This window comes from Silurus meridionalis, chromosome 25 (genome assembly GCF_014805685.1).
Source record: "Silurus meridionalis isolate SWU-2019-XX chromosome 25, ASM1480568v1, whole genome shotgun sequence".
In the NCBI taxonomy this organism is placed as follows: Eukaryota; Metazoa; Chordata; class Actinopteri; order Siluriformes; family Siluridae; genus Silurus; species Silurus meridionalis.
In genome coordinates this window covers 2,237,171-2,262,169 of record NC_060908.1, presented here as the reverse complement: position 1 = coordinate 2,262,169, position 24,999 = coordinate 2,237,171, and the positions used below count along the sequence as shown (strand labels likewise).

General features: G+C 40.2%; 1 protein-coding gene across 2 annotated transcripts in view; it reads right to left on the bottom strand.

Annotated features, from left to right (window-relative positions):
* The window catches only part of LOC124379039 (astrotactin-2-like), a 362,618-nt gene that overhangs the window by 30,368 nt on the left and 307,251 nt on the right, over window positions 1–24,999 (bottom strand). For both annotated transcript variants that reach the window (XM_046839046.1, XM_046839047.1), the window contains exons 18-19: window positions 18,672–18,805; window positions 17,841–17,989 (exon numbers count right to left, since the gene is read on the bottom strand). In XM_046839046.1, coding sequence (XP_046695002.1) covers window positions 17,841–17,989; window positions 18,672–18,805 — 283 coding nt within the window. The remainder of the gene's footprint in view (window positions 1–17,840; window positions 17,990–18,671; window positions 18,806–24,999) is intronic.

The following is a 24,999-nucleotide window of genomic DNA, read 5'->3' as shown; positions in this document are numbered from 1 at the left end:
ATAAACGTGGCATTGTCCAAGGGAAGGGACTAAGAGGAATTCAGTCAGGTCAGTCAAAAAGACAATGAATCCATCACTCATTCTGCTGCATCATGTTCGCTTGAACAGCAAAGCCAGTAAAAACCCAAAAGTCAATAACTCATCCAGAGATTCCATCATCGCATCTATAATCTCTACATACAACTTCATACATCTAAAATCTGCTTGTGACTCTCTCCAGCTCAGGAGCACTGTACTTGTACGGTACATGTATTTGCACTGAAATTTTTCCAGTACAGGGCTTTTCGGTTTGGTGCATGTGTGTACCGAATGCAATCCTTTTTACATGTGGAACATGTGTGGAAAATCTGAGTTCCTGCAGGAATGTATTAAGTGGCGGACCGCAAGTTTGTTTAGTCTCCACCTTGCACTTTGAGAGCATTTTTTAAATTATTATTAGACTTTAAAACACCGCCAGCGGTATAAAAAAAAAAGAGACTAGAGTTAGCGCAGTGTCACTGTGGCTGCTCACTTTGTACTGAAAATAAGATTTGTAGCGCGACACAAGACAATTTTATCGTGCGTTGTCTAGTGCATGCAAAATCGCCACCACTTTCTGGTCATCGCAAACGCTAGCGATATGGATTCCTTTGCGTTTTATGGCCAGCTTCACAAATTTCTCTTCAAAAGAAAAAAATCGGCATATAGAGGAAGTGAATGAATGAAGGATGGAAGGAATGAAGACGTTTGTTAAATTCAGCTGAAATAAGAAGAAAAGTTGAGTAGATCATCTTTAGAAAATGAAATATTCAAATATTTGTATATTTAGTTGCTTTTAAATATGCTTTTATTCAAATAAAAACACACACACACACACACACACACACACACACACACACTTATATACACATCTGTATTAAACAAATGAGGTCTAACAAATGTAAACACTTTAATAAAATTTTTTATATTTATTTCATTTTATTTCACCAGTTTAATTCACACCAATTGAATAAACTACTCAATTTTATCAATATAATAAAAAAGTGTATTGCATTAATCTGCTTGATTCTATTCAATTTGTATATATTTTATTTTGATAAAATATTGTGAAATATTACTTGATATTTTAATAAAAATTGTTTTATAAATGTAAATTGTTCATATATGAACTGCATAAGCAATTTAATGTTTTGCAATACTTGTACCGAAATTGAACCGAGCTGCGGTTTAAAAACCGAGGTACATCCCGAAACGCGGATTTTGTGTACTGTTACACCCCTAGTGCTTTCACGTGATGTCGTCTTAACAAAAAACGTCTAACCGAAAGCGACTGGCATCTCTGGGATCGCGACGGTGGCCACAGATGGTGGAGTATGCAGACTCCACAATGTGGTTGTGCAGGGCCTGGTACCTCTCAGCCAGGCCTGTCAACATAAACGACATGCACCGTGCAGCTGTTGGAGATTAGCAGAGAAATTCTTTTCACCGAAAAAGCCATATCGCGTGATCCAGAGTGAACAGTGCGATCAAAACCTCATGGCAAATGAGAGGTGACCTCTCTAAAAGCATAAGCAGAGAAGGAGCACATCACAAGCTGTACTGTGGGAGATGCCCAGAGCTTCTCTACTTCTTCTTCGGATATGAAGTTATTCTAACAGCATCTGGATTAGAGAGGAACTGAAGAGAAAAGGTTTACTGGAGCAGATGTACTGGTACACAGTGTGTATCACAGAACCTGAAATGAATACTCGACAATAACAAGCACAGTGTAACTACAATGAAATGTATCAGATATGAACTGTTACTCCATTAGTACTGTGGAATTTCCACGTTTTCTTTTTTTATTATCAGTGCTGTTTCCTAATTCTTTTGACGTTATATGTAAAAGCAGAGATACTCTGCTTGCTATCTGCCTCGGTTGGATAAGCATACAGTAAATTGGTACAATCTGCCTTTGGTCTTTCTTCTTGTCCATGATACCAGTTTTGTATATAAACTGCAGTGCAGACTTAATGAACTTGTTCCCTAACATAGACAGCTTAATAAGAACTGGACACTATATGGAAAGAAGTTTTGAGTCACCTGACCTTTCCTGCCATATGTGATTCTTTTCCAAACTGTTATCACAAATCTGTAGGCACACTATTGTGTAGGACGTCTTTGGATGCTGTGTAATAACATTTTGCATTCATTTGAACTTGTAAACTCAAACCTGTTCCAGCACGGCAAAGTGCACAAAGTGAGCTCCATGAAGATTTGCTTTACATGGTTTTGAGAGGAAGATCTTGAGTGGCCTGCTATAGAGCTCTGATCTCATACTTACTGAACACCTTTAGGATAAATGTGAAAGCTGACTGAACCCCAGGCCTCCTTTACCTAATACCCTTGTGTCTAATGAACACAAATATCCATAAGCACACTCCAAAATCTAGTGGAACATCTTCCCAGAAGACTTTTATAGCAATATAGTGTATATTCCTGTGAATTCACTTTTACTATAGAAACAATAATGCATCATAACAAGTGCATTAACAATAATTAGAAATACCTGTACTTTTTATTTGTCCAGCTCTCAACTTTTAGATTTGTAGTCTGATTTCTATGCACACATTTGCACAGAGCGACTATAACTTACTGCCTTAACACAGCAGGATCCGTGTCGATTCCAGCCAAAAGTCTAAATGAATGAGCGAGTCACTTTGTCGGAATGCGATTTCTTCATCACGTACAAAAACTGACAAAATGCAAGAAATTTCCTCTGAATCACACCACAATACCGCTTCCTCCCATTTCTTTGTCACTTTCTTTGGAAAGTTACACTTTCAATCTCTTCTTTATTTTTTTAAAGAATTCATCAGATGCCACTACAAACATGACAGCATTGTTTTAAACCTAGAAATAACTTAAACTTCATTTTGGTGCTGATAAAAATAGTTTCCTTTTAGGAATTTGAGCTGCGTCGAAACACTTTGGGAACGCGCCCGAGTGTTCACGCTCTGAAAACATGTGTGTAATCAGTCAAAAATTGGACGCTGGCCGTCACCGGAGGGGTGACGTCATGATCAAGGGGTATAAAACGCATATGAGTGAGGGCAGCGGCAGCTTCTGTCTGTTCACGATGCGCTCTGTGTGTTTGTGTTGTCTGTCAGATTGTTTGTCAAAAAAAAAAGAAAAGAAAGAGAAAAAATTAAATAAAATGTAAATAAATGATGAAAGCAAGCAAAAAATTGAAGCACACTCTGCTCTGCGATACAGAAGCCAGGGAGGTTGCGGAGGTTGTAACGCGTGCCGTTGCCAAGCTCGATATAACTTGACAGGCTCATGAGCAGAAAGTGCTTTCATCAGGTAAATTATGAGTGCATCCATGTCACAACTTCCATGTCTCCCCTTGAGGGGTGGGAAGCGATCATGAGTGGTCGCTCCGCCCGAGGTCTGTGGGAAAGGCCCCATCTACGCTGGCACATAAACTGCCTAAAGATGCTGGCTGTGCTTCTAGCGCTGAAGCATTTTCTCTCAGACCTCGGAGGTCACCATGTGTTGGTACATACGGACAATACTGCAGTGGTCTCTTATGTCAACGATCAAGGAAGTCTGCATTCGCGCCCCCTGTGCAGGTAGGCGCACCAGATTCTCTCTTTGAGAGTAGATTACATCCCGGGCCGGTTGAACGAGGCAGCAGATACCCTGTCGAGGCAGGGGGGTTGAGATTCAGGGAATGGCAGCTCCACCCTGATGTGGTAATGGAGTTTGTCTTCTCCTGGTAGCTCCAATGTGGCTTAGCAAACCATGCTTTGCAGACCTTGTAGCTCTCCTCGAGCACCCTCCATGGGAGATTTCTCTGAGGAGGGATCTCCTTTCCCAGCTCGGAGATGCCATATTCAACCCCGTGCCCAGATCTGTGGAGGCTGTGGGGCACAGCTCCGAGGTTCTGTTCTCTTCACTGAGGGAGTAGAGACCATTCTCCACTCCAGAGCTCCCTCCACGAGGAGGTCGTATGCCGCCAGGTGGCATCTGTTATGCTCGTGGTGTGAGCACCAGCAGCTGGATCCAGTTCATTGCCCAGTTGGTTCAGTGTTGGATTTCCTCCAGGGACAGTTCACCAAGGGGTTGGCTCAGTCCACCCTAGAAGTCTACGCGTCCGCCAGGTTGGTCCACCCCGCTGATATTTGTGCAGTTCTTTAAGCTAGACCGCAGTGCCACTCCTGGCCCCTCAGTCCTCTTCTAGCTGACAGACATACACTAGGCAGGGACTGGTCAGTCCGGCATGAAATAAGTAATATGTGAAATCATACGAAATAGTAAACCTCAAATGCTCACTTGTAGAAATGAGATGAGATAATTGTCACTCTGTAAAAGGCCAAATGGTGTAAATTGAAAGAAAACCAGGAATGTAAACCATTGCACCAACCTTGCCTTCTTAATTTGAGGAGCTTAAGTTTGATTATGCTTAATTTGTTTTGATTATCCATTAATTTACTAATTTTTCTTCAACTTTTCAAAGTGGGGGCAGAAGGCTAGAGAGGTCACCCCACAACTAGCCATTCCTAGTCATATAATCACCTAGCATGTCCTAGGGTACTGGACCAGGTGACATTCTTGTAATGCTCTCATATCAAGACATCTAGCTCATTTTGAGATCAGAGACCCCCCACCCCACCGCTGAGCCTGTCCCAGTATGCATTCTAAGAGCAGCCGTTCTCAAATATCCACCAAAAAGGATATTTTTTACAATCAGGCTGAAAAGAAAATCTAACAGAGCAAACTTACCCCACTGGAGTTTTAAAAGGAGGACTGGTGAAGCAGAAGCAGTGACTCCAAAGTGAGTCAGGTGGTTTATATAAAGACATAAAGAAAGTCAACATTTCACCAAGCTTATCCATCACTGCACATCAGCGCATGAAAGCAGCTAGCTTATCTGCTATTGCAATTACATTTTCAGACTGTAGACCTCCGCGAACCCCAAGACCCACAAACTCTTTGCTCAGTGATGGCGGTCTGATGGAAAGTGTTGGCTTGGGACTTCCAGTGTCAGATTCTAATGGCCCTCGGGGTGTGTTCCTACCTTTAGCTTGGAAAAAGAGTAGGGCAGAAACAGTAAATCATCCGTACATCTGGGCCTGACATTACAGCATACTTAAGCTGAGGGAGCAGAAGGTCCTGCATGACTTGTCGAAATTGAGACTTTAAGTTAGGTCAGGGGTCAGACCTCCATGACACAAAAAGAAGTGATAAAGAAACATTGGATTAGTCCCTTTAATTAGGATCAGGTGGGTTTAAAGTCAGAAACCTATATACAGTAGAAGATTGTAGTGATACATCTTTCTTGGAATAGTCAGGATTCCAGACGCCCAACAGTGCAGGATTAATTAGCTTCAGTGATTTTTCCTGCGATATGCAAGATCAAGCAGCAAGGTTCCCCTCGCCGACTTTGGCTCACTCCTGGAGATCTTGCACGACATTTATTTGTCTCCAGCTCCAAGCGAATCGTTCCTACATTTGTCATCTGGCCAGATGGAGATCGGTGCTTTGGCCTCTGTGAACTTCCTACATGAAATCCATCACACAACCTGCTGGTGATATAAATGGCACCGGGAAACATTTGATCTCCATACAGAATCTGCACCTCGGGACCCTTAAATAACCGGAGAACTCAGGTGTACAGTGCTGAGGCTTTGGTGGAAGAGCACCCATCTGTTTTAGTGTGTAGTAACATGATAAATTAACATGTACTCCCTTTTTACATTTCAGCTCACCCTTGGACGCCTCCGTCAAATGATTGCAGCTCTGCAGGAGGCTATATTTGTTCAAATTCTTTTTCTTGAAAGATCCAGCTATGTCATCCATCACATGAATCAGCTGCAGAAACTTTTTCTTAAATTTTTTTAGCAACTTCCTAGCTGCCAGCTCCATCCATGTGTTAAACTGTCAGGACTCTCTCAATCTTCCACACAATTGAGTGACAGCTTTCTCAAACACTTCCTTTCCTCACCCTCAGGCTCTCAAAGCTTTCACGCCACCCATACGTTGATATTCTGTGATTAAACATACACCACGACTTTCGCAGACGAAGGAACATTCACTCCGTAACGAGTTCTATTTTGGGAACGATCTCTTATACCTGAGGATGATTTTTTTCACTTGGTGTATGAGAAGATCCAGAGGGATTGAAGAAGGATGGGATCCTGAGGGTTGTTTTTGTAAGTCTCTGGTCAGTGCTGGAGCTGAGTTCAGTGCTGAGTCATTAATTGGCCTTTTTTTTTCTTTTGGAGGGGGGTGTGTGTGAGGTCACTTTACTCCCCTTGCTCTGCTGTGTAAAGGTCAACTCAGGCAAAGCGAAACTCATGAAGTAACAAATTACTCTTTGTGTGTGTTTTTTCTTTTCTTCGTTGATATCATCATTCATAAAAAAAAAAAAAAACGAATCCCAGTTCATATCATTAGATCTCATCCAAACGTTTACCAGGGCTACGTTTTTTCCCATTACACGTCAACCTAATTAGCATCTCAGAGAGCGCCGCTTTAAAAAACGACGACGTCATGTGTTAATAAGAGCACCGTTGCTTCTTTTCAGAGCCTCTGAGTAGAGCGGAGCGGAGTTTGGGTGGAGTCGTGCCACGAAAGGAACTTGGAATGATTCTAGATACATAAATACAAGCGAGCAATAAAGGTCTTGCTGGCCTGTGACCTTTATGAAGCGCTGTAAATTTGGACGCGGTTCATATGCCATGCGAATTAATTAGGTCGATGTTTCTGGCGTCATAACGTGCAGAGGAAGCGCCGAACCCGGTGACCTCACCCGACGCCCAATTGGATTCGACTGGCATTACATCACCCCATGTGTGGCATTTGGCTGCGGCGAACAGTTAACGCGATGACTTACTGACTTCTTTTCTTGTTTGAATGTTGTGTAGAAGTTTCTATGCGTCTCTGCATCCTATAGGTGTGTGTCGGAGTGACAGAACGAGACAGCACCGGGAGAAAAAAAGCGAAAAGGCTGATAGAAAGTGTGTGTGTGTGTGTACGAGTAAGTATGTGTGTGTTAGAGTTTTTGGCACCCTGCCTGCTCTCCAATCTGCTGATGGCTCTGCTCGTGACGCCGGGAGAAGCAGTAGCCATTTTTAGCGATGAGGTCATCCTTAATTAAGCAAACAAAGGCGGGCAGCTGAGGCACTCCAATCCGTTATCTCCACTCATCCTCAATGGCGGCCCTTTATCTCCTTCTAATTGAATCGAGTCCCGGAGCTCGGCTTTAACCGAGACGCGTCGGCACTCTGGGATCGCGCGCCACGCACAAGTCACGTCGGGATTGGTGCGTAAACAAAAAGCCAGGTGTCCACCCCTGTGTGTGTGTGTGTGTGTGTGTGTGTGTGTGTGTGTGTGTGTCTGTGTGCATGTGTGTGTGAGACAAACAGAAAGAGCCAGGAGACAGTGAAGGATCACTGATAAGCCAGGGGAAGATGAAACGGAGATGGAAATAAAAAAGATCAAATGCCGCGCCGCCTTTCCTTGTCACACTGCAGAGCCGTGAGATGACATCATCGGCATGTGGTGGCCAGAACCGGCGCTTCCTCTCCCTTTCTCCCACTCTCTCTCTCCTTCTTTCCCCTTTCCTCCTCTCCCTGACTCTCACTTTCTCCATCTTTCCTCCCTCTGTCCTTCTTTCTGCCTCAACCTCACTCTCACAATCTATATCTTTCTTTCAGCCATCTCTTTCTATCTATCTATCAGTCTCTCCGTCTGGTTCTCCTTTCCCTTTTTCCCTGTCTTTCTTTCTCTCTCTCATCTTTATCCTTTTCTCCCTCACATCATCCCCCCATCTCTTTTTTTCTGTCTGTCCCTCTGACTGATTCTCTTTTACCTTTTTTCCTGAGTCTCACTTTTTCCATCTTTCCTATCTGTCCTTTATTCTGCCTCTCTATCACACAATCTATACCTCTCTTTCTCCTCTGTCTCTCACATCATCCCCATCTCCGTCTGTCCCTCCGACTCCCCCTACAAACACACACACCTTTTCCATCCTTAATTATGGAATGTGGCAAAGGAACTCAAGTGACCTATTGCAGGAGTAACAAACCGTCTAACTGACAACTTGTCTTTCTATCACACACACACACACACACACACACACACACACACACACACACACACACACACACACACTAAACTGGCTCTAAAAGCCTCGAAGCAGCATCAGCCACACTGATCCAGTTTACTATACAGGATTTAAGGTTTGAAACGCAGACGTCATGTGAAAATGGGTATATTTTCAAAATAACTTAGATCTTATGGACCCCTTATCTCACACAGCATCTGGAAGCCACCAATAACTGTCTCAATCTCTATAATTGGCTCGGAGAGAACGCTGCATGCCGAGAAGACGCAATTGTGCTCATTTGGATCTCTTTTGACTTTTTTCTATCATATCTGCTGCTCAAATGCAGATATTTTAATAAAGAACAAACCAGAGGACATAACTGTAAGAGCATCGGGTCCAACGCCACACCAGTCATAGAGAATTTCAACTCACCTCATCATTGTCTAGAAAATTCTTGGTTTTCATCTAAATTCACATTCCACTTTATTCTAATTTACAAAAAAAAATATGTACTTTATTCACTTTCCTTGTTATCCTGTAATGTAAATTCCTGTAATTCCACTGTAATAATCCCTGATATGAGCATCAGTGTGATGAAACCAACAACCCCAACAAATCTATTTAATACCTGTAATAAAGCAGCACAAGCTGCTGATCTCACCAACTTCTATCTTATCCATCCAGCAAGTGATATCCTAAGCACCGACTTGCTCGTTTCAGCACTACAGTCATGTCTCTGCATATGGACGCCATCTAGAGGTTGTATTCAGCAACTATTCGCGATTGGAAAACAAGGTAAACTGTGAAGGCTTCATTTCTCTTGATTTGATTTTGAAACTAAAAACAGGAGAAATAAATAGCTTTTTATTGCAAAAAAATTTTCTCTATCTGTTTACTGTTTTTATTTCTCTATTCCTAATCGAACATAATATTCCAAAGTACATCAAATTTCCAATCAAACATCAATCCATTCCTTACCTGGAAGTAAACAGGAATTTCATCTGTGTTTTTTTCTTAGGGCGTAATGTCTAATCTGGAGACGTTCGCCCGCAAAAGACATTCAGCCATCACATATAATCTAGTACAATAGTCCATTGAAAATGAAGATCTAAACAGGTGGAATCTGGTGTGGCTTGGTTGTGGAATGAAAACCTGCACCCACAACGGCCCTTCGTGGAAAAGATTAGACACCCCTGATCTAGAAGAACACGGTGCAGGGTGAAGCAGAGCTAAAAAAATTGTGTACAACTTAACAGCAGATGGTAGCTTAGTGTTTGAGGTATTGGTGTCTGCAAAATGCCATTAATCTAAATAACACTGTAGGAAGAGGACATGTGTGGAACTTCTTTTCATACTTTAATTTTCTGTGAATTTTTGCTTTTTGCTTTTGAAAAGCTTCTCAGACTGAAGCCAGAATGGTAAATGAAGCTGCTGATGGATTCTGGACACTAAACCCATCAAATATAAAAAGAATGAAAAAAATTCTAAAATATGAGAATAAAAGAGAAGCAATTTGTAATCATGACCTTCTGGTGAGAAAGGCGATATCTTAACCATTCTTTTACCACTAGCTAATTGCGAAACTAGCTAAAGCCTAGCACATGCTCTTTCTGTCATTGTTTATATTTTCTCGCTTTCATTTTGCTGGTTAGGCCAATGCAACACATTTAAAGGAAACCCCCTGCATGTCATCCTCTTCTGCATTTATAAGCTCACAGACCAGTGTCATCGTCGTGATCTCCAGGATGATCCGAAAGCTTTTTGTTGTCTATCTAGAAAAGAAAAGTCGTTCAGGCTACATTACGAGAAGCAGTTGTGAGCAGTCTGGGTTCAGAGGATATGCATCATTGCTGGGAATCAATCCTTACAGACAAAACTGTTAACCAGAGAACATGATGTAAAATTGTTTATAGAGTTACAGAGTACAACGTTTTTCCTGCTCAGCGTTGGTCAGAACAAAGCTAAACATTTCATTTTCGATAATTAGCAAATGCAAAACATATTTGTGGGCAGTGACTCAATAGCCTTAGGTGAGCATTGTGGCTGCTTGGAAACATTTCCGAAAGAGTGTTTGTGTGTGTGTGTGTGTGTGTGTGTGTGTGTGTGTGTGGTTGGGGGCTGCAGTGAAAGAGAGAAAGAGAAGAAAGAGTTACAGAAAGAGAGATGGAGAGAAATCGCTGGGATTAGGTTCGGCAGGCTTGTTTGGCCAATCACAAAGATTAAGCTTAAACATGAGTTTTGGGAAAACCGTTTGAGCCTCGCCAGTGTACTACAGATCCCGAGTGGGAGCCAACAGGATGAAACCCGAGCACGGTGTTTACTTTGCAATTATCCGTTCAGCTCTTTGAGAACCTATTCGTCTCCTCGCTGAAGTGTAAACGGTAGCTAGGCGCTCATTTTCATTCTTCCTTTCCTTTTCTTCCTTTTTTTTTTTTACAAGCACCGGAATCATCCATATCGTCTGTAAGAGTTTTCAGGTGTAGTCCAGGAGCAATTTTGACGTAATGTAGGGTGACTAAAGTGGGTGGTCTATCAGGGCGAGAGTAAATAGGGCAGTAATAAGAGATAATTAATGCTGATTACAGCCTTTAAGGTTTGCATAATGAAGACTGAACACGCCAGGGGTTAACCTTTGGTGAAAGTGAGTATTCATTTCACTGCAGTCAGAAAGCAAGTATGTGGAACTGCACATTTCCTGGTGGCATTTTGTGAACTGGTATAAAGACGGTCCTATTTGGAAGACATCGGACCTCCGAGGTTGCTCGTTTTGTCCGTTTTCAAGGGCAAAGTCATGCATCCTTTTCATGCTGAGAAATCTGAAATCTATAGATTTCTATCTGTCTTTTTTCTGCACTTCCCTTTTTCAACAAACATCCAATATAATTAACTCAATGTTATTTTCTTTCAGTAGCACTTTCAATGATCCACATTGCCACAAAGCAGCTTCACAGAAAGAAATAGATAAAAATATATACGTTTTCAATATACAAATTAGTCCCTATACGTAACTTTATCCCTTTAATGAGTGAGCCAGTAGTGACGGTGGTGAGGGAAAAATATAATAATTATCTGTATTTTATTTAGCACCTTTAAAATTACACCTCAAAGCGCTTTCCAAGCCTAGAAAAAAATAAAAAATAATAAAATAATTATAATAAGAATAAAATGTTCATAGCCATCACAGGATACATCAAAACATAAATGTAACAAAAACTATACTGAAAAAGGAACTTTCAAAAGCAGATTTTAAAACACAAAGATTCGTCCGTCTATTTCTGTACATTTCAAGGTAAAAACTCCGAGAGGGTGTGGAAGAAACCTTGAGAGGAACGAGACTATAAAGAAAACCTATCTTTATCTGGGTGACACCTAATGTCCATTCATTACAGTTCCATTATTGTTGAGGTTATCATCTGTTCACTGATGGAGACTTGAGTGCAAAACTGTTCAGGCCAATTGCAGCCCCAAGCCACTGTAGCAGAACTGTTTATATTCATTACAATCCAAATCCATTTTCATGGTTGTTGAATGGAACCATTCACAGTAACCTCGTGGATCTTTAGACTGTTCATGCGGAACCATCCTCAGCAGCAGCAAGTGGTTTCCAATTTATGGCAACAGGATGTGTACAGTGCATCTGGAAAATAGAGAGAGAATTCCGGAGAATTCTACAAACAATACCCCATAATGACAACGTGAAAGAAGTGTGTTTGAAATCTTTAAAAAATTAAATTTAAATTAAAGTATTCAAAGCTCAATATATTGTTAAAGCAACTTTGGCACCAATTACAACTTCAAGTCGTATTAAGTTTGATGCTACAAGCTTGACACACCTATTTTTGACCAGTTTCTCCCATTCTTCTTTGCAGAACCTACCAAGCTTTAGGTTGGATGGCGAGCGTTGGGGCACAGCCATTTTCAAAACTATCCAGAGATATTCAATCAGGATCAAGTCCGGGCTCTGACTGGGCCACTCAAGAACATTCCCAGAGTCGTCCCGTAGCCTTTGTTATCCTGGCTGTGTGCTTATGATCGTTGTCCTGATGAAAGTTGAACCTTCACCCCAGTCTGAGGTCCAGAGTGGCTTTTATTTGACCACTCTACCATACAAGTCTGATTGGTGGAGTGCTGCAAAGATGGTTGTTCTGGAAGGTTCTTCTCTATCCACAGAAAAATCACTGGAGATCTTTCAGAGTGACCATCAGGTTTTAAGGTCTTTAAGGCTCTTTTCCCCCGATTAATCATTTTGGCCGAGCAGCCCACTTTAGGAAGAGTCCTGGTGGTTCTAAACTTCTTACATGTATGGATGATGGAGGCCACTGTGCTCATGTGCACTGTTTCTGTCCCCGTCCCCAGATCTGTGTCTCGATACAAGCTTGTCTCCGAGATCTACAGGTAATTCCTTGGACTTCATGGCTTGGGTTGTGCTGTTAACTGTGTGACGTTATATAGACATGTGTGTGCCTTTCCAAATCATGTCAATCAACTGAATTTACCACAGGTGGACTCCAATCAAGTTGCAGAAACATCTCAAGAATGATCAGTGGAAACAGGATGCACCTGAGCTCAATTTTGAGTTTCATGGCAAAGGCTGTGAATACTAATGTACATGTCACGTTGTCATTACGGGGTATTGTTTGTAAAATTTTGAGGAAAATAATGAATTGAATCCATTTTGGAATAAAACTGGAACATAACAAATTGTGGAAAAAGTGAAGAGCTGTGAAAACTTTCCGAATGCACTGTGTGTACTGCAGCTGTGTTTGCTAGCTCCTCTCTACATTAATACTAACTTGATATTTAGTTGTCCTTGAAATACTCAGTATTAATAATTACGAATTTTAACAGTCCTATGTAATTAAAAAAATACAAATGTACAATGACAAGTGTTCAAAATACTAAAGTAACCCAGTTTCTCAGTTGAACTTAGCGAGGCAGGTTTCAGCAAGGAAACAAATCAAATATTATGTCTAGTTCAAAGCCAAAAATGGCTTGCTTACATTTGAAAAAATTGAATGATAGTCCATACAGACCAAACAAACCTTTTAACCACCACCATCTAAACTCCCAGCTGCTAACCCCATATAGATAAGGGTTCATGGATTAGAATTAAATATACAGCATATATTTCCAAAATGAGAAAGATAAACATTTATAAAGTTATGCTTAACTTCCTCTACCTGTGCAGGGACGACTGCACTTGATCACTTGCCAATGAAATTCTTTTGTCTTTAAACATCATTTATACATCATTTATGAAGTGGAAACTGGGATCCCATCCAAATGCACCAAATACTGTACAATCCCTAAGTTCTCTGTCACTCCAGCTCTCTGACTGAGATATTTATGGGACGGATGGTGATCAAATTTTTTGAGACATGTTTTTAGATGTTAGAAGAAACATATTGCAAGTTTGTTTCTAAACGAACCGTCCATCTTTTTCTATGGGTCAATGTTCACATGTAAAGTAGAAGAAGGGAAAGTGGAATCTTAATAGTTAAAGGCATTAGACTTTGGATCTGAGGGTTGTGAGCTCAAACCCCAGCCACACCAAGCTGCCACTTCTGGGTCCCTGAGAAAGGCCCCTAAACCCTATAGCTGCTGAGACAAATGTAAGTTGCTCTGGATAAAAGTGTCTGGTAAAAGGCTATAAGTGTAAATTTTAATGAAGGAAATATATAGCATTTGTTTAAATACTTAAATATGTATTGAGTGGAGTGAAATGAACAGAATTTCTGACCAATAAAACTGGGTAGAGTTGCTTTTTCCACATTAAAAGGTTGTAAGTATTTGGCCTGAATTGGGTGTTCTTTTAACAAAAAATGGAAATTAGTTTATATAATACCAGCTAATGTGTTCCCACTACGAGACGTCCACAATGCATAAGACTAGTAACAAACAAACAAACATTGGTGGTAAAATATTTAGTGAGTAGATGTTTATTTGACCAGCATTTAAGGAGTCTCCAGTACCAGAGCTTTGTTTTACTACCAGAAAGACTTCAGGACAGAGAAGTTTGCAGGAACTGACTTGTTTTGCCAAATTTTCACAACATTTACAACCGCAATTCCAAACAAGTTGGAACACCGAGTAAAATGTCAAAAAAAGCAGAATGTAACGATTAGCAAATCTCATAAACCCATATTTTATTCACAATAGAACATAGAAAACATAAATGTTTGAGGATATTTACCATATTTTTTCTTTAAAATGGTACATTTCCTCAGTTTATAACATTTATATTGTGAATAAAACATGAGTTTATGAGATTTGTAAATTAATGCATTCTGTTTTTATTTACATATTACTTTTTTTTTTTTTTTTTTTTTGGAACTGGGGTTGTAAATGTTGTGGAAAGTTGGTCAAGATCCTCTAGAGATCCTGCACTCTTTTGTCCTGAGATCTTTCTGGTAGCAAAACAAAACTCTGGTACTGGAGACTCCTTAAAACGTTTACTTAGGGAATATTTTTACCACAATTTTGTTTAGTTTTGTTTGTTATTAGTTTTATGTATGTGGATTATCTACAGTAGAAGTCTCAACATTTTCTTTTTGCAAAAAAAAGAACTTCAACACAGTTTTATTGGTCAGAAATTCTTCATTATATATTTAAGTATTTAAACATATTTATATACTTTTTATTTCCTCCATCTCCATTTTTCTTCAAGAGATTTAACTTCCATGTTCGATTGTGAATAGAATATAGGTTTATAAGATTTGCAAATCATTGAATTTGGTTTTTATGTACATTTTACCCAGTGTGCCAACTTTTTGGAATTGGGATTGTAACTGTAATTGTAAACAGATTCAAAAGTATGTGTTGTTCATTGAATGAACAAAAAAAAAGCAGTTGTTAAATTGCTGTGTTTTTAAATGAAACAAACCACTTCAGGATGTGCTGTTTCAGGAAATTATTCAACTTCAGTGTGGTAAATGTAACTCTTGTTCCTGAAAAATGAGATGGACTTTGACGAACGCTGTGGCATTCCACATTCTCCTCCAAAACATTACTCAAGATTTGAAGCGTCGAGTGATATAAAAAAAAGCTGAAAGAGAACAAACCCTGAGCGCTTCCTGAATTTGGCTACTGTGGAAATCACAATGAACTCTAAAGCGGACCGCACGCCATTCCTTCATGTCAAATCGAATGGAATCCAATAGCGAGGACTAAACTATTTAAACTCGGAAAACACTATGCGTTTCGATGGCATGGTGCTTCAAAGGAGCAAAACAATGATCTGTGAGAAGAGCCGAACTTGAGATCTCCTGTTCTTCTCGTCTCTCTTGCTCATCAACATCGAGCAGTTGTCTTTAATGGTTACAGACTACCACATTTTATTTCCTGAGGTAAGTCATCCAAGACCGGAAACATTTCAAGGACTATTTATTATCATACAAAGCGTACTTGTTGACATTGAATGTCTTTTCTTCTCCAGGATGGATTTCACTGGCTGGGCCATTTGTCTCCAATTGCTAACGGCTCTTCCTGAGAGCCCCTCGACTCAATAAAAAGGAGGGTCCCAGTCCTTACAAAAATACCCTTTTCCCTCTTTATACTATATGGTTGCTAATGATCCCCAGGTTGAAACACAATGTACATGCTTAAGTGATTTCACAAAAAGTAAGATATATCTCTATTTTATAACGTGATAGATCATAGAGTGAAGGCCTCATTGTCACAGAAAATGATATCACCCCTTATTTAGCAGCTGTGCACCAATGCCAAAATTGAAGGGAAGCACTCACTTTAGTACTTTTTTTAAGGACTGCAGACACAGCTAGGGAAGGAAATTTATGAATAGGGGTCTAGCATTTTTTTTGAGGACTCTTCAGAAATGTATCTATCAGCTAATTGACAAGAATGTATTGCTAAAAGAAGGCATGAGTCACCCACCATCTGCCCCTTCCTTTTTGGACCTCCTCTTGCACAAATGGATGACTAAACCTGGCCAGATCTACCTTTCGTCTTCCCTATTCTCCTTATTAAATGCCTATCACCCAGACGCTGACTCACTAGCAATGACTTAAAGGTGGAGGAAGGAGGGGGTTGGGGTCCAATTAGGAACCCTGCAAATCTCTTTCATTCCTTCCTAAAGTCCATCCTCGGGCATCTGTAACCTTTTCTCTGAGATGACGGAGCCTAAGTGGACTTCACAAGATCAACAGAGCCATCAGTCTGTGTGTGTGTTTGTGTGTTTTCTTCCACCAGCTCGCCAGCCCAGAAGGCTATGAGGAAGACGTCATATAGAACAGTCATTTCCCAGCACTGGGAAATTGAATTTCTAAATTGGTCGCAGTCATAAGATTAGAACGTCGACTTGAAACAAACGGTGACCTTCTTTCCAGGCCAATTTGATGTCAGCTGAATGTTTTAAAAGTTTCACATATAAGTCCATTTTATTATTATTTTTTACTCTCGTGCCGTTCAATGTTCGTATCGACATAACGATACATTATGGCCCGATATATACATACATGCAGGTACTCTGTCCCTTTATATTCATTCCTTTTTAAGCAGACTCACTTATCCAAAATGCACGGGTCAAGAGTTCTTCAGTGTGCAATGCCAGCCCTTTGGTTCCAGGCTTTAAATTCTTAAACTTCTCCTCAGTATTAACCATTGACCACCATTGTCTTAAATGATGCCCTGACCTACGCAGTTTTTGCTCCATTTGAATCAAACCCTCATGTGTTTTTCCACTCAGTGAGGTTTTTTTAGGCAGCACACACAGCAATAACACTTGTGTTGACCAGAACACCCAGTCTGAGAGCATCTTAGCGAGGTGGAGTGAATTCTACCATAGTTTAATTGATGTGAGAAAGTAATGCAACTGCGAATCGACCCAACTGGAGGAAGCAAAATATGCTGTGTTTTTTTTTTCTGGTAAAATTGAGCTGCCTAAGCAAACCGATGGACAGAGTTGTAGAGCTGCAGGAATGCCAGGTGTTTTGGAGATTTGCAAAAATGAACAAAAATAAGTATGTAGACACCTGGCTGTGGGTATTTGTGATCATTCAGCTACCAGAGTGAAGTCAGGTACTGTTCCTTGGTGAAGTAGCCTGCTGTACAATAAGCATCCAAGTTCATCCCAAAGGCATTCAGTGGGATTGGGGTCAGTGCTCTGTACAAGATACTGAGGTTCTTCAACTCCAACCTTAACACTGCATGTCTTAAGAACAGAGGGGCATCACTGTCATGCTAAAACAGTGTCTGGGCCAATAGTTCCAGTGAAATAAGAGTTTGCTAATAGCAGCAATTGAACATTTTGTCCTCAAAATTGATGTGATAGAAACAGGAAAAATGGGCAAGTGTAAGGATTTTAACAAGTTCGACAATAGCCAAATTGTGACATCTAGACGACTGGGTCAGAGCATCTCCAAAACTGCAGGGCTGTTTGCAGTGGGCTGTTTGCAGTCTGCAGTGGTCAGTATCTATCAAAAGTGCTCAATGAAAGGAACTGTATGTACAGAGTTGCAAAATCTTGCTAAGAGTGCTTCATCGTTTTGGTGGAACCTGCTAAACGTTTGTTCATCTTTTGGGGAGTTGGTAGCTTAACTGTTAAGGCGCTGGGTTACTGTTTGGAAGGTCGGGAGTTCAAGCCCGTATTACCAAGCTGGCACTCTCGGGCCTTTGAGCAACCATCTGTGAATTTCACTCTGCTGTAAGGTACACGTGACAAATAAAAAGAGCTTTTGGTGAAGTAAAACAATAACTTTCTGCGCTTAAAAAGCAGATAGTGTGTCAAATACTCCAGGAACCTACATACCAGTGTAGATCTCAGCTTCGGATGGGTCCTCAATTCGCTTATGTTGGATGATGTAATCGGCGACTTTGTAACCAATAAGAGGCTCCACATCTATCCACTCAAGGGCCACGACAGTGCTTGAGGGCTCGAGGTGAGGAGACAACCTCAATCTGCAAAACAAAATGCCAGGATATGCTTATTTCTCTAAAAAATATTGTAGGTAATCTGAGTGAATATTTTACAGGACCTCAAAAGACAATACAATGGATGTCTGGAGCAGTGAAAATGATGGTGTGTACTGTATGTGCATATGATTTTATTAAAATTTGTAGAAACAAAATTAGCAGCAGTTAGTCGAGTAAATATATGAAATTATTTTTTTCGTACATTTTAATTTAGATCTTTAACAATTTTTATATCGTCCTGTTACTAGAAATTTGATGGAAAAAATAAACTAAAGCAAAACCACAAAGTAGTGCCCTATTTTTTACCAACATCAGAGTTTATGTTTAGTCTCCACTAAGCTAAAATCTTCAATCTGGAAAAACATACATTGTGCCCCAGGTCTAACTATAAAAAGGTCATCCATAGGTCAAAGGTCGAATTAAAGGTAGAGTTTTTTTAAGACATCTAGTTTCAAAAACAAACGAACAAATTAATGTTTAATGACTCCAAACAAATAATTGGGAGTCATGTCCCCTATGACTCCCAATTACACAAAGTACTGACAGTGCGGAACATCCTGGTGTCTTTCTCAGGAGGAACAGAAACTGTCAGACAGCAATTAAAGAGCGGCGAAGGCTTGATGAGACAAGACATTTTGGAGGATAAAGAATTAGCAAAACAACTTACAAGGGCTGTAGCAGGGGGCTGCAGTTGGGCAGGCCGTCGCTGCCAAAAGCGCTCAGGTCGCAGCGGCACCAGTTATCGATGACGTCACCCTTGCCGGCGCACCAGTATGAGCTCATGGCGGCACTCTTGAAGGCCTGAGAAAGGGCAAAAGGGAACAGGTGAAAGAAAAGCAATTAAATCCAGTGAGGGCGCAGTGAGTCATACCTCGGGAAGCGGCAGACTACACACCCGCTCGCTCACACCTCGGCTTGAAATGTGGCACGGTTCTGTGAAGTTGCACTTGGAGAGAGAGGGCATCTCCAGGCACTTCATACAGACATGGGCATGTCTGATTTTAATTGGAAACGCTGACAGAAAGGTCAGACTGGGGAACCGTCAAGATCTGGGAAATCGGAGGGGGGAGGTTTGAAAGGAAAGGATGAAGAATAATGGGGAAACTTGCAAAATCACATCGAGCAGGTGATTCGGAACATATTGCTTCTTAATTCTTCAGTCTTTAGTAATTTTAGTAAAAACTATCCTGATCGAAATTCATAGTCTTTTAATTATTTTTCCATTCAATTAATTTTTATTTGTAGAGCGCTTTTAACAATGGGCATTGTCTCAAAGCAGCTTTACACAGATAAACGGTTATGAACAAATGTAGAATTAAGATTGTTCCTTATAGTCATGTCAAGTCAAATTTATTTCTATAGCGCTTCTCACAACAGACATTGTCTCAAAGCAGCTTTAGAGAATTTAACAGTCAAGGTGAATGGTGTGCATTTATCCCTGATGAGCAGCCATGCCGACTCTGGCAAGGAAAAACTCCCTTAGATGTTATGAGTAAGAAACCTTGAGAGGAACCAGACTCAAAAGGGGAACCCATCCTCATTTGGGTGACATCAAGAGTGTGATCATTAGTCTTTAAACAATACAGAACACTGGAGAGTGAGAACTAACATGAGCACTGGAATGTGTGATGAGTAATGTTCTTTCTACAGTCTTATACAGTCATTTGAGATTATGGAACCAGGAGCTACTGAGCAACAAATAGTTTAACATTTGCGATCATCACAGATCCAACACCAGCTTATCCATGCCAAGCTTCTTTTGAGCCTTTAAAACACTCAAAGAGGTCCAATGTCCAAACTCCACATGAAGTGGGATCCAAATGGCACTGGTACATCTCTAGATTGTTCGGGATGTTTGCGGGCATCTACTTCTTTAAAGGTCCACAATCTTTATGAGGTGGGACGTGACTGGAGCTGGTGCAACCTCAGGATGCCTCGGAATGGGTAGAGAAAGAAAATCAGCGGAATTAGGGTAGCTGCTGTTCATAATATTGTGCATGTGATCAAATGTACTGGAGCACGAGGTTATGTTATGTGATGTGTGTTATGTGTGTTATGTGTAGGCCTTGCTAAAAAGATACGTCTTTAAGATGGCAGTCAACAGAGTTTGTGCGGGCATGGAAGAGGGTGTGGTGATGAATTTTCTTGTGCGGATAACTACAGAAGACTTTAAGCACAGTACGTTGATGAGAAGCTCAGCTTAACAAGACATTTAAATGGTGCAAATGTTTTAAAGATAGCCGTACGTTTATCAGTGACAATCCCAGTCATGGTGATTCCCTGATGAAGAAGTAAAGCAGGTTGTCCCAGGATGGTTCAGGTGCACTGACAAACTGTTCTATGCCGAATCTTTCAGGCATTAGTTAAACGCTGAGATGTGTATAGCAGGGGAGTATGGCGAGAAATACATGCAGTTTTCACTCCTTGAAATTTGTTCTTTTAGTTTGTAAAAACAAAAGTCCCAGTTTGACTTGAACACACCCTCCCCTTGTATAATAATACCTGCTCTTAAGTAACCGCATGTCATTTCGGCTGATGACATCAAGTAAACCGACTTCGGTCACCAACTGTGGTCACTATATAGGAAAGTCATTTATATACACTGATGGCATGACTCGGTAATCTTTCCGCCAGGTCGCCCCATTTTTCTTCTCCAAGCAAATATTAGTAAACGGTTTTGATGAATGAAACATTTTCGGGTTGAAGTGGAGGCGGATGGCGGGGCAATCCAATCTATGGAGTTATAATGACCTGCATGAAAGATGCTTTACAGAGCAAGAGAGATGTGTGGGTGGAATAAAGGGGAGGAAGATCTATCAAAAAGACAATATAAAGTGAATGGGTAAAATGGATTGAAATAATAAAGAAAGACAGAGAGAGAGAGAAAGAAGGAAAAAAAACAATCGAATGAATGGCTTAACTCAGATGAAACTATGTAGTGCAAGACTAGAAATTGTAATGGACCATAAAGTGATTACTTGCCTCTATGAATGGAAAGCAGAATGTGAGAAAACAACATGTGTGCTTTTCCCATTCAGCACCAATCCAAGAAAGAAATGTGATGCCTTGATGATTGTAACCACCTTTTTTTCCTGCCTTTTGTATTTGCCACCCATTGCTTTTCCCATTCCATATGAAAACCCCGATCCAAGACATGTATGACCACTCATTGGCACATGCAAACTAAGAAAACACCAATTACAACCCATGATTTTCCAAGTAATGTGAGCTAGGGCAAATTGAGCAAACAGGGATTGTATGTACTGTACATGTGTGTTAAATGTTAGCGGGTTTCGCCGTGGGAGAGAGACTGTCAAACTTGACTTCTTCCTGAAGGAAGTAAGGAAGCAATATGGTGACCTTTGAAATCACAGCCTTAAATACCAAACAGTGTTTATAAAAAGAGGCCAAAAAAATACGCATATGCATACAATCAGAAAGTATACTTTCAGACAACATAATGACCGGATAAATGGACTAAGATGTATTTAGTGCTGTGGGCTATTTTGCCAAATAAACTGAATTTTTTTTCTAATGCTTAGAAAACCCTTGAACTGTATGTGACACCTTATTTTTGTAAGCTAAGCCTCAGAAAATCCCATTGCCACTAAAGAAAACGAGTGCTCCTGACCTCCAAACGTATTTACGTACCACTTATCTCTGTTCAGCCTATTAATGTCGCCGTTCCATGCCTGAAGACAAGGTAAACACTGGCCAGACGGACGGCAGGATCGATTCATCGAGTACGAGCCCAGGAGCTTTGGGAGCTCATACCTATCACCCAGGTTAATGGAGCACAGGACATGTCTGAATTGGAAACGGAAAATATCGCTGAAGCCTCTTCCAGGTAACGAGACCTTCGGATGAACCCGTCGTTCATAAATGGAGGAATCGATATGGTGGCTGAGCGGTTTGGAAATCAGGCGACGTCATCTTAGTCTGCTCTAAGCAGATTTACTTTACGTTTCAATTATAAATCCAGTGTAAATTTATTCTGTCATGGTCTGAGATTTTATTTTATTTTTTCATTTTTTCTCAGGGTTGCTGGTTTAATACTTAATAGCTTATACGCTCGTATTGGCTTCCTTCTTTCAAGTATGTATTGGATTTGATATTGCTTGGAGTGTCTATTCTCTGGCTAAGCACTTTTTAAATCTTCTTCCCAGACATATGTCCATTCAATCATCCACTAAAATACCCTATCGCTCAGACCATATACAGTATACGTTCACAAACTCCCTGTGAGATCTTAATTGCTTGTAACACATTTTGCAGAGAAACCAACCAAGCAGTGGACAGGAAAAGGCTTATGCTAGCCATTTGCTGAAACCCAGAACAGTTTGTTCAAAAGTTTCTCTATCATTTGTTAGGTCAGGAGTCCCCAAACTATAGCTCCCACATTTTGAACGGCCCTCCGAACTAAGCCAAAGACATATTTCGAATATTAAATTGAAAAAATGTTTTACTCATATCTGTATTTGATGATAAAGGTTGTGTTTCAAACTAAAATTCTTCCCTAGTTATTAACAGAGGTCGGGGAACTATCGGCAGAAATCCATACCCATAGTTTTTCCGGCTTCTGGTCTGCTGTAGTTACGAGAGCGGCCTCTAGGGGCAAATCACTGACACCACGCACTGTTGTTGTTACAAGTAAGATTGCGTGCTGCACCGAGAGCGCTATTTTATATTTATTATTTATAAATATGAATATATTGATATTTATTTCCTGAATCATATTTTCATGATTCAGTAGTTAATAAAATCTTTGTCCAGTACTATTTTACAAGTACAATCCAACTTAACTATTGTTAACAGTAAAATCCACCATCAGTCTACCGCTATTTATTAACTATCAACTAATTATTTGCCTGAATATTTATTGGATTTACCCAACAACCACAGATATGTGCATAGGTAAGTAAATGTTTTGATTTTAATAGCAATAAGTATGAACAAATGGCATTATGATAGTAATAATTCTCTTTTAATAGGTGATGTAGCATTTGAAAAGTAACCATATTTTATCTGTATGGTAAATAACAAAATAATAAACTTATCTAGCACTAGGAGGCAAAATAAATCCATTTAAAATCAAAATAAAATCTCAACAATAATACTGGACCATTTAATACTGGTATACAAAATATCTGTTTACATTTGCTGTTACAGAACCCTATTAAAGAAAGGAACAGTTATGTGGTCCTCTAATAAAAAAAAATAAATAAAAAAAAAAGGTTTGGGGACCCCTGTGTTAGGTCATGAGGTCATCTCTGTTTGTGAAACCGTCCCTGATGTCGGTGGGAGCAGTAAACGGAGAGAATTGACCAAAACCTAATTGCTTGTTTTTCTCGTTGCTTTGTGTTACTGCCTGAGAGCAAGATTTTATCAGGAGAAATCTACTCATCGCCCAAAACAGATTAGTTTCTATGAACGCTTACTCTCATGGCACTGATAGAACAATAATGCTGGGAGTCTTTGTGTCTTTTGGCTGAAAACCCAGAGGGAATTTCTCAAGTAAAATGAAGTGTCATTTCAATACCTTTTTTTTTGTTAAATTGGCCATTCTGTTCAAACGTGCTTGAAATCACGTGCTTTATTTGGAACATTATTAAATATTGGAGAATATTAGAATATTTGGAATACGGAGGGAAACAGTGTCGATACTTGTGACACAATCGCTCATTTCTAAAGCTATAAAGATTTTTTTTGCCTTCAAATCTTAAAGGTAACCCCATAATCTTTGCATTATGGAGCCGATATCCTCTTGGAAAAGACGCATAAAGCTCTCACTGTGTGCGTTCCAGTGCAGGACAGAAAGAGAGTGTGTGCTGAATCTGCTGGGGGTTTTCACCGTGATGAAAACAGGATCAGAAATGTCACTTGAGAAGCCTGGCTGACTAGCCGCTTGTGATCCTGCTAGGCCGAAGTTTCCGCTACAGTGTTTTTTTGAAGGAGGCAGGCAGATAATTCCTACTCCGAGTAATCCGATTCCAGCGTGGCCCTGCGATGGTGAGACTGATGTGTTAATAAGCTCGACGTGCCTCATCAAGGACTGTGATGTCTTGCAGGGGGAATACAGGTAAATCTTCTGTATACAGTTACCAAATGCACAGTAGCATGTTTGTACAGTTCAGACTCTGGTTCTGAGTGAAGCACTGCAAATTGAAGGTCATATTCCAAGCTCAAGTCAGTCAGACATGATTTACAGACAATCTAAGACCAATTTGCTCAAATGTATACTTCAGAAAACATAAACCGCATTAAAAACATCTTCAGCTTCGATAGGAGGAGCCTGATCCGACGACCAATCTCACAGTTAAATCTTCGCCGAGATGGTGACGAGGATCGTTCCATTTTGGTAATATGCCAAATTAATGTAGAAGTACCATTTTTCTCCCAATAACTTAATGTACAGCTTTTTATTTAATGTTGTAAATAAAAACATGTAAAGAAGCTTTTAATATATATTTTAACATGGGTGTATAAACACAAGCTTCACTTTCCATGATTACATGATTTAAATTGTGGATGTCTGGGAGATTCTGTAAAGGTATATTCTGGTCTAATTTAATTCTATACATTAATGTTTGTTTGTTTTTCAGTGCATCAATGTTGATCTGTACTTACAGCGCTCTTGCACAGGCAGATTAGCCGATTTAATTTGATTTGTCTACATGTGAAATGCAAATCCTGTCTGCAGTGTGGCCTTTCTGCATTTATTTATGTTGTTTTTTTAGTTTTCTTCTATATCTTTGTGCGATGTTCTGTACATCATGGTTTAAAATGTTATGAGGAATCGTTTTACCTGGTGTCATTGTGGTCCTGCCCCCCAACCCCCCAACAACTGCTTGATACACATGATTCGTCTATGTAAATCCATAGTCTGGGACAGCCTTAGTTCAGTCACCAGGTGTAAAGAAGAAAAGGATTAGATATGGAAACAATTATATTGAACATTTAACCAGCTATTAAACCAATTTTTCAGTAGGGGGGGA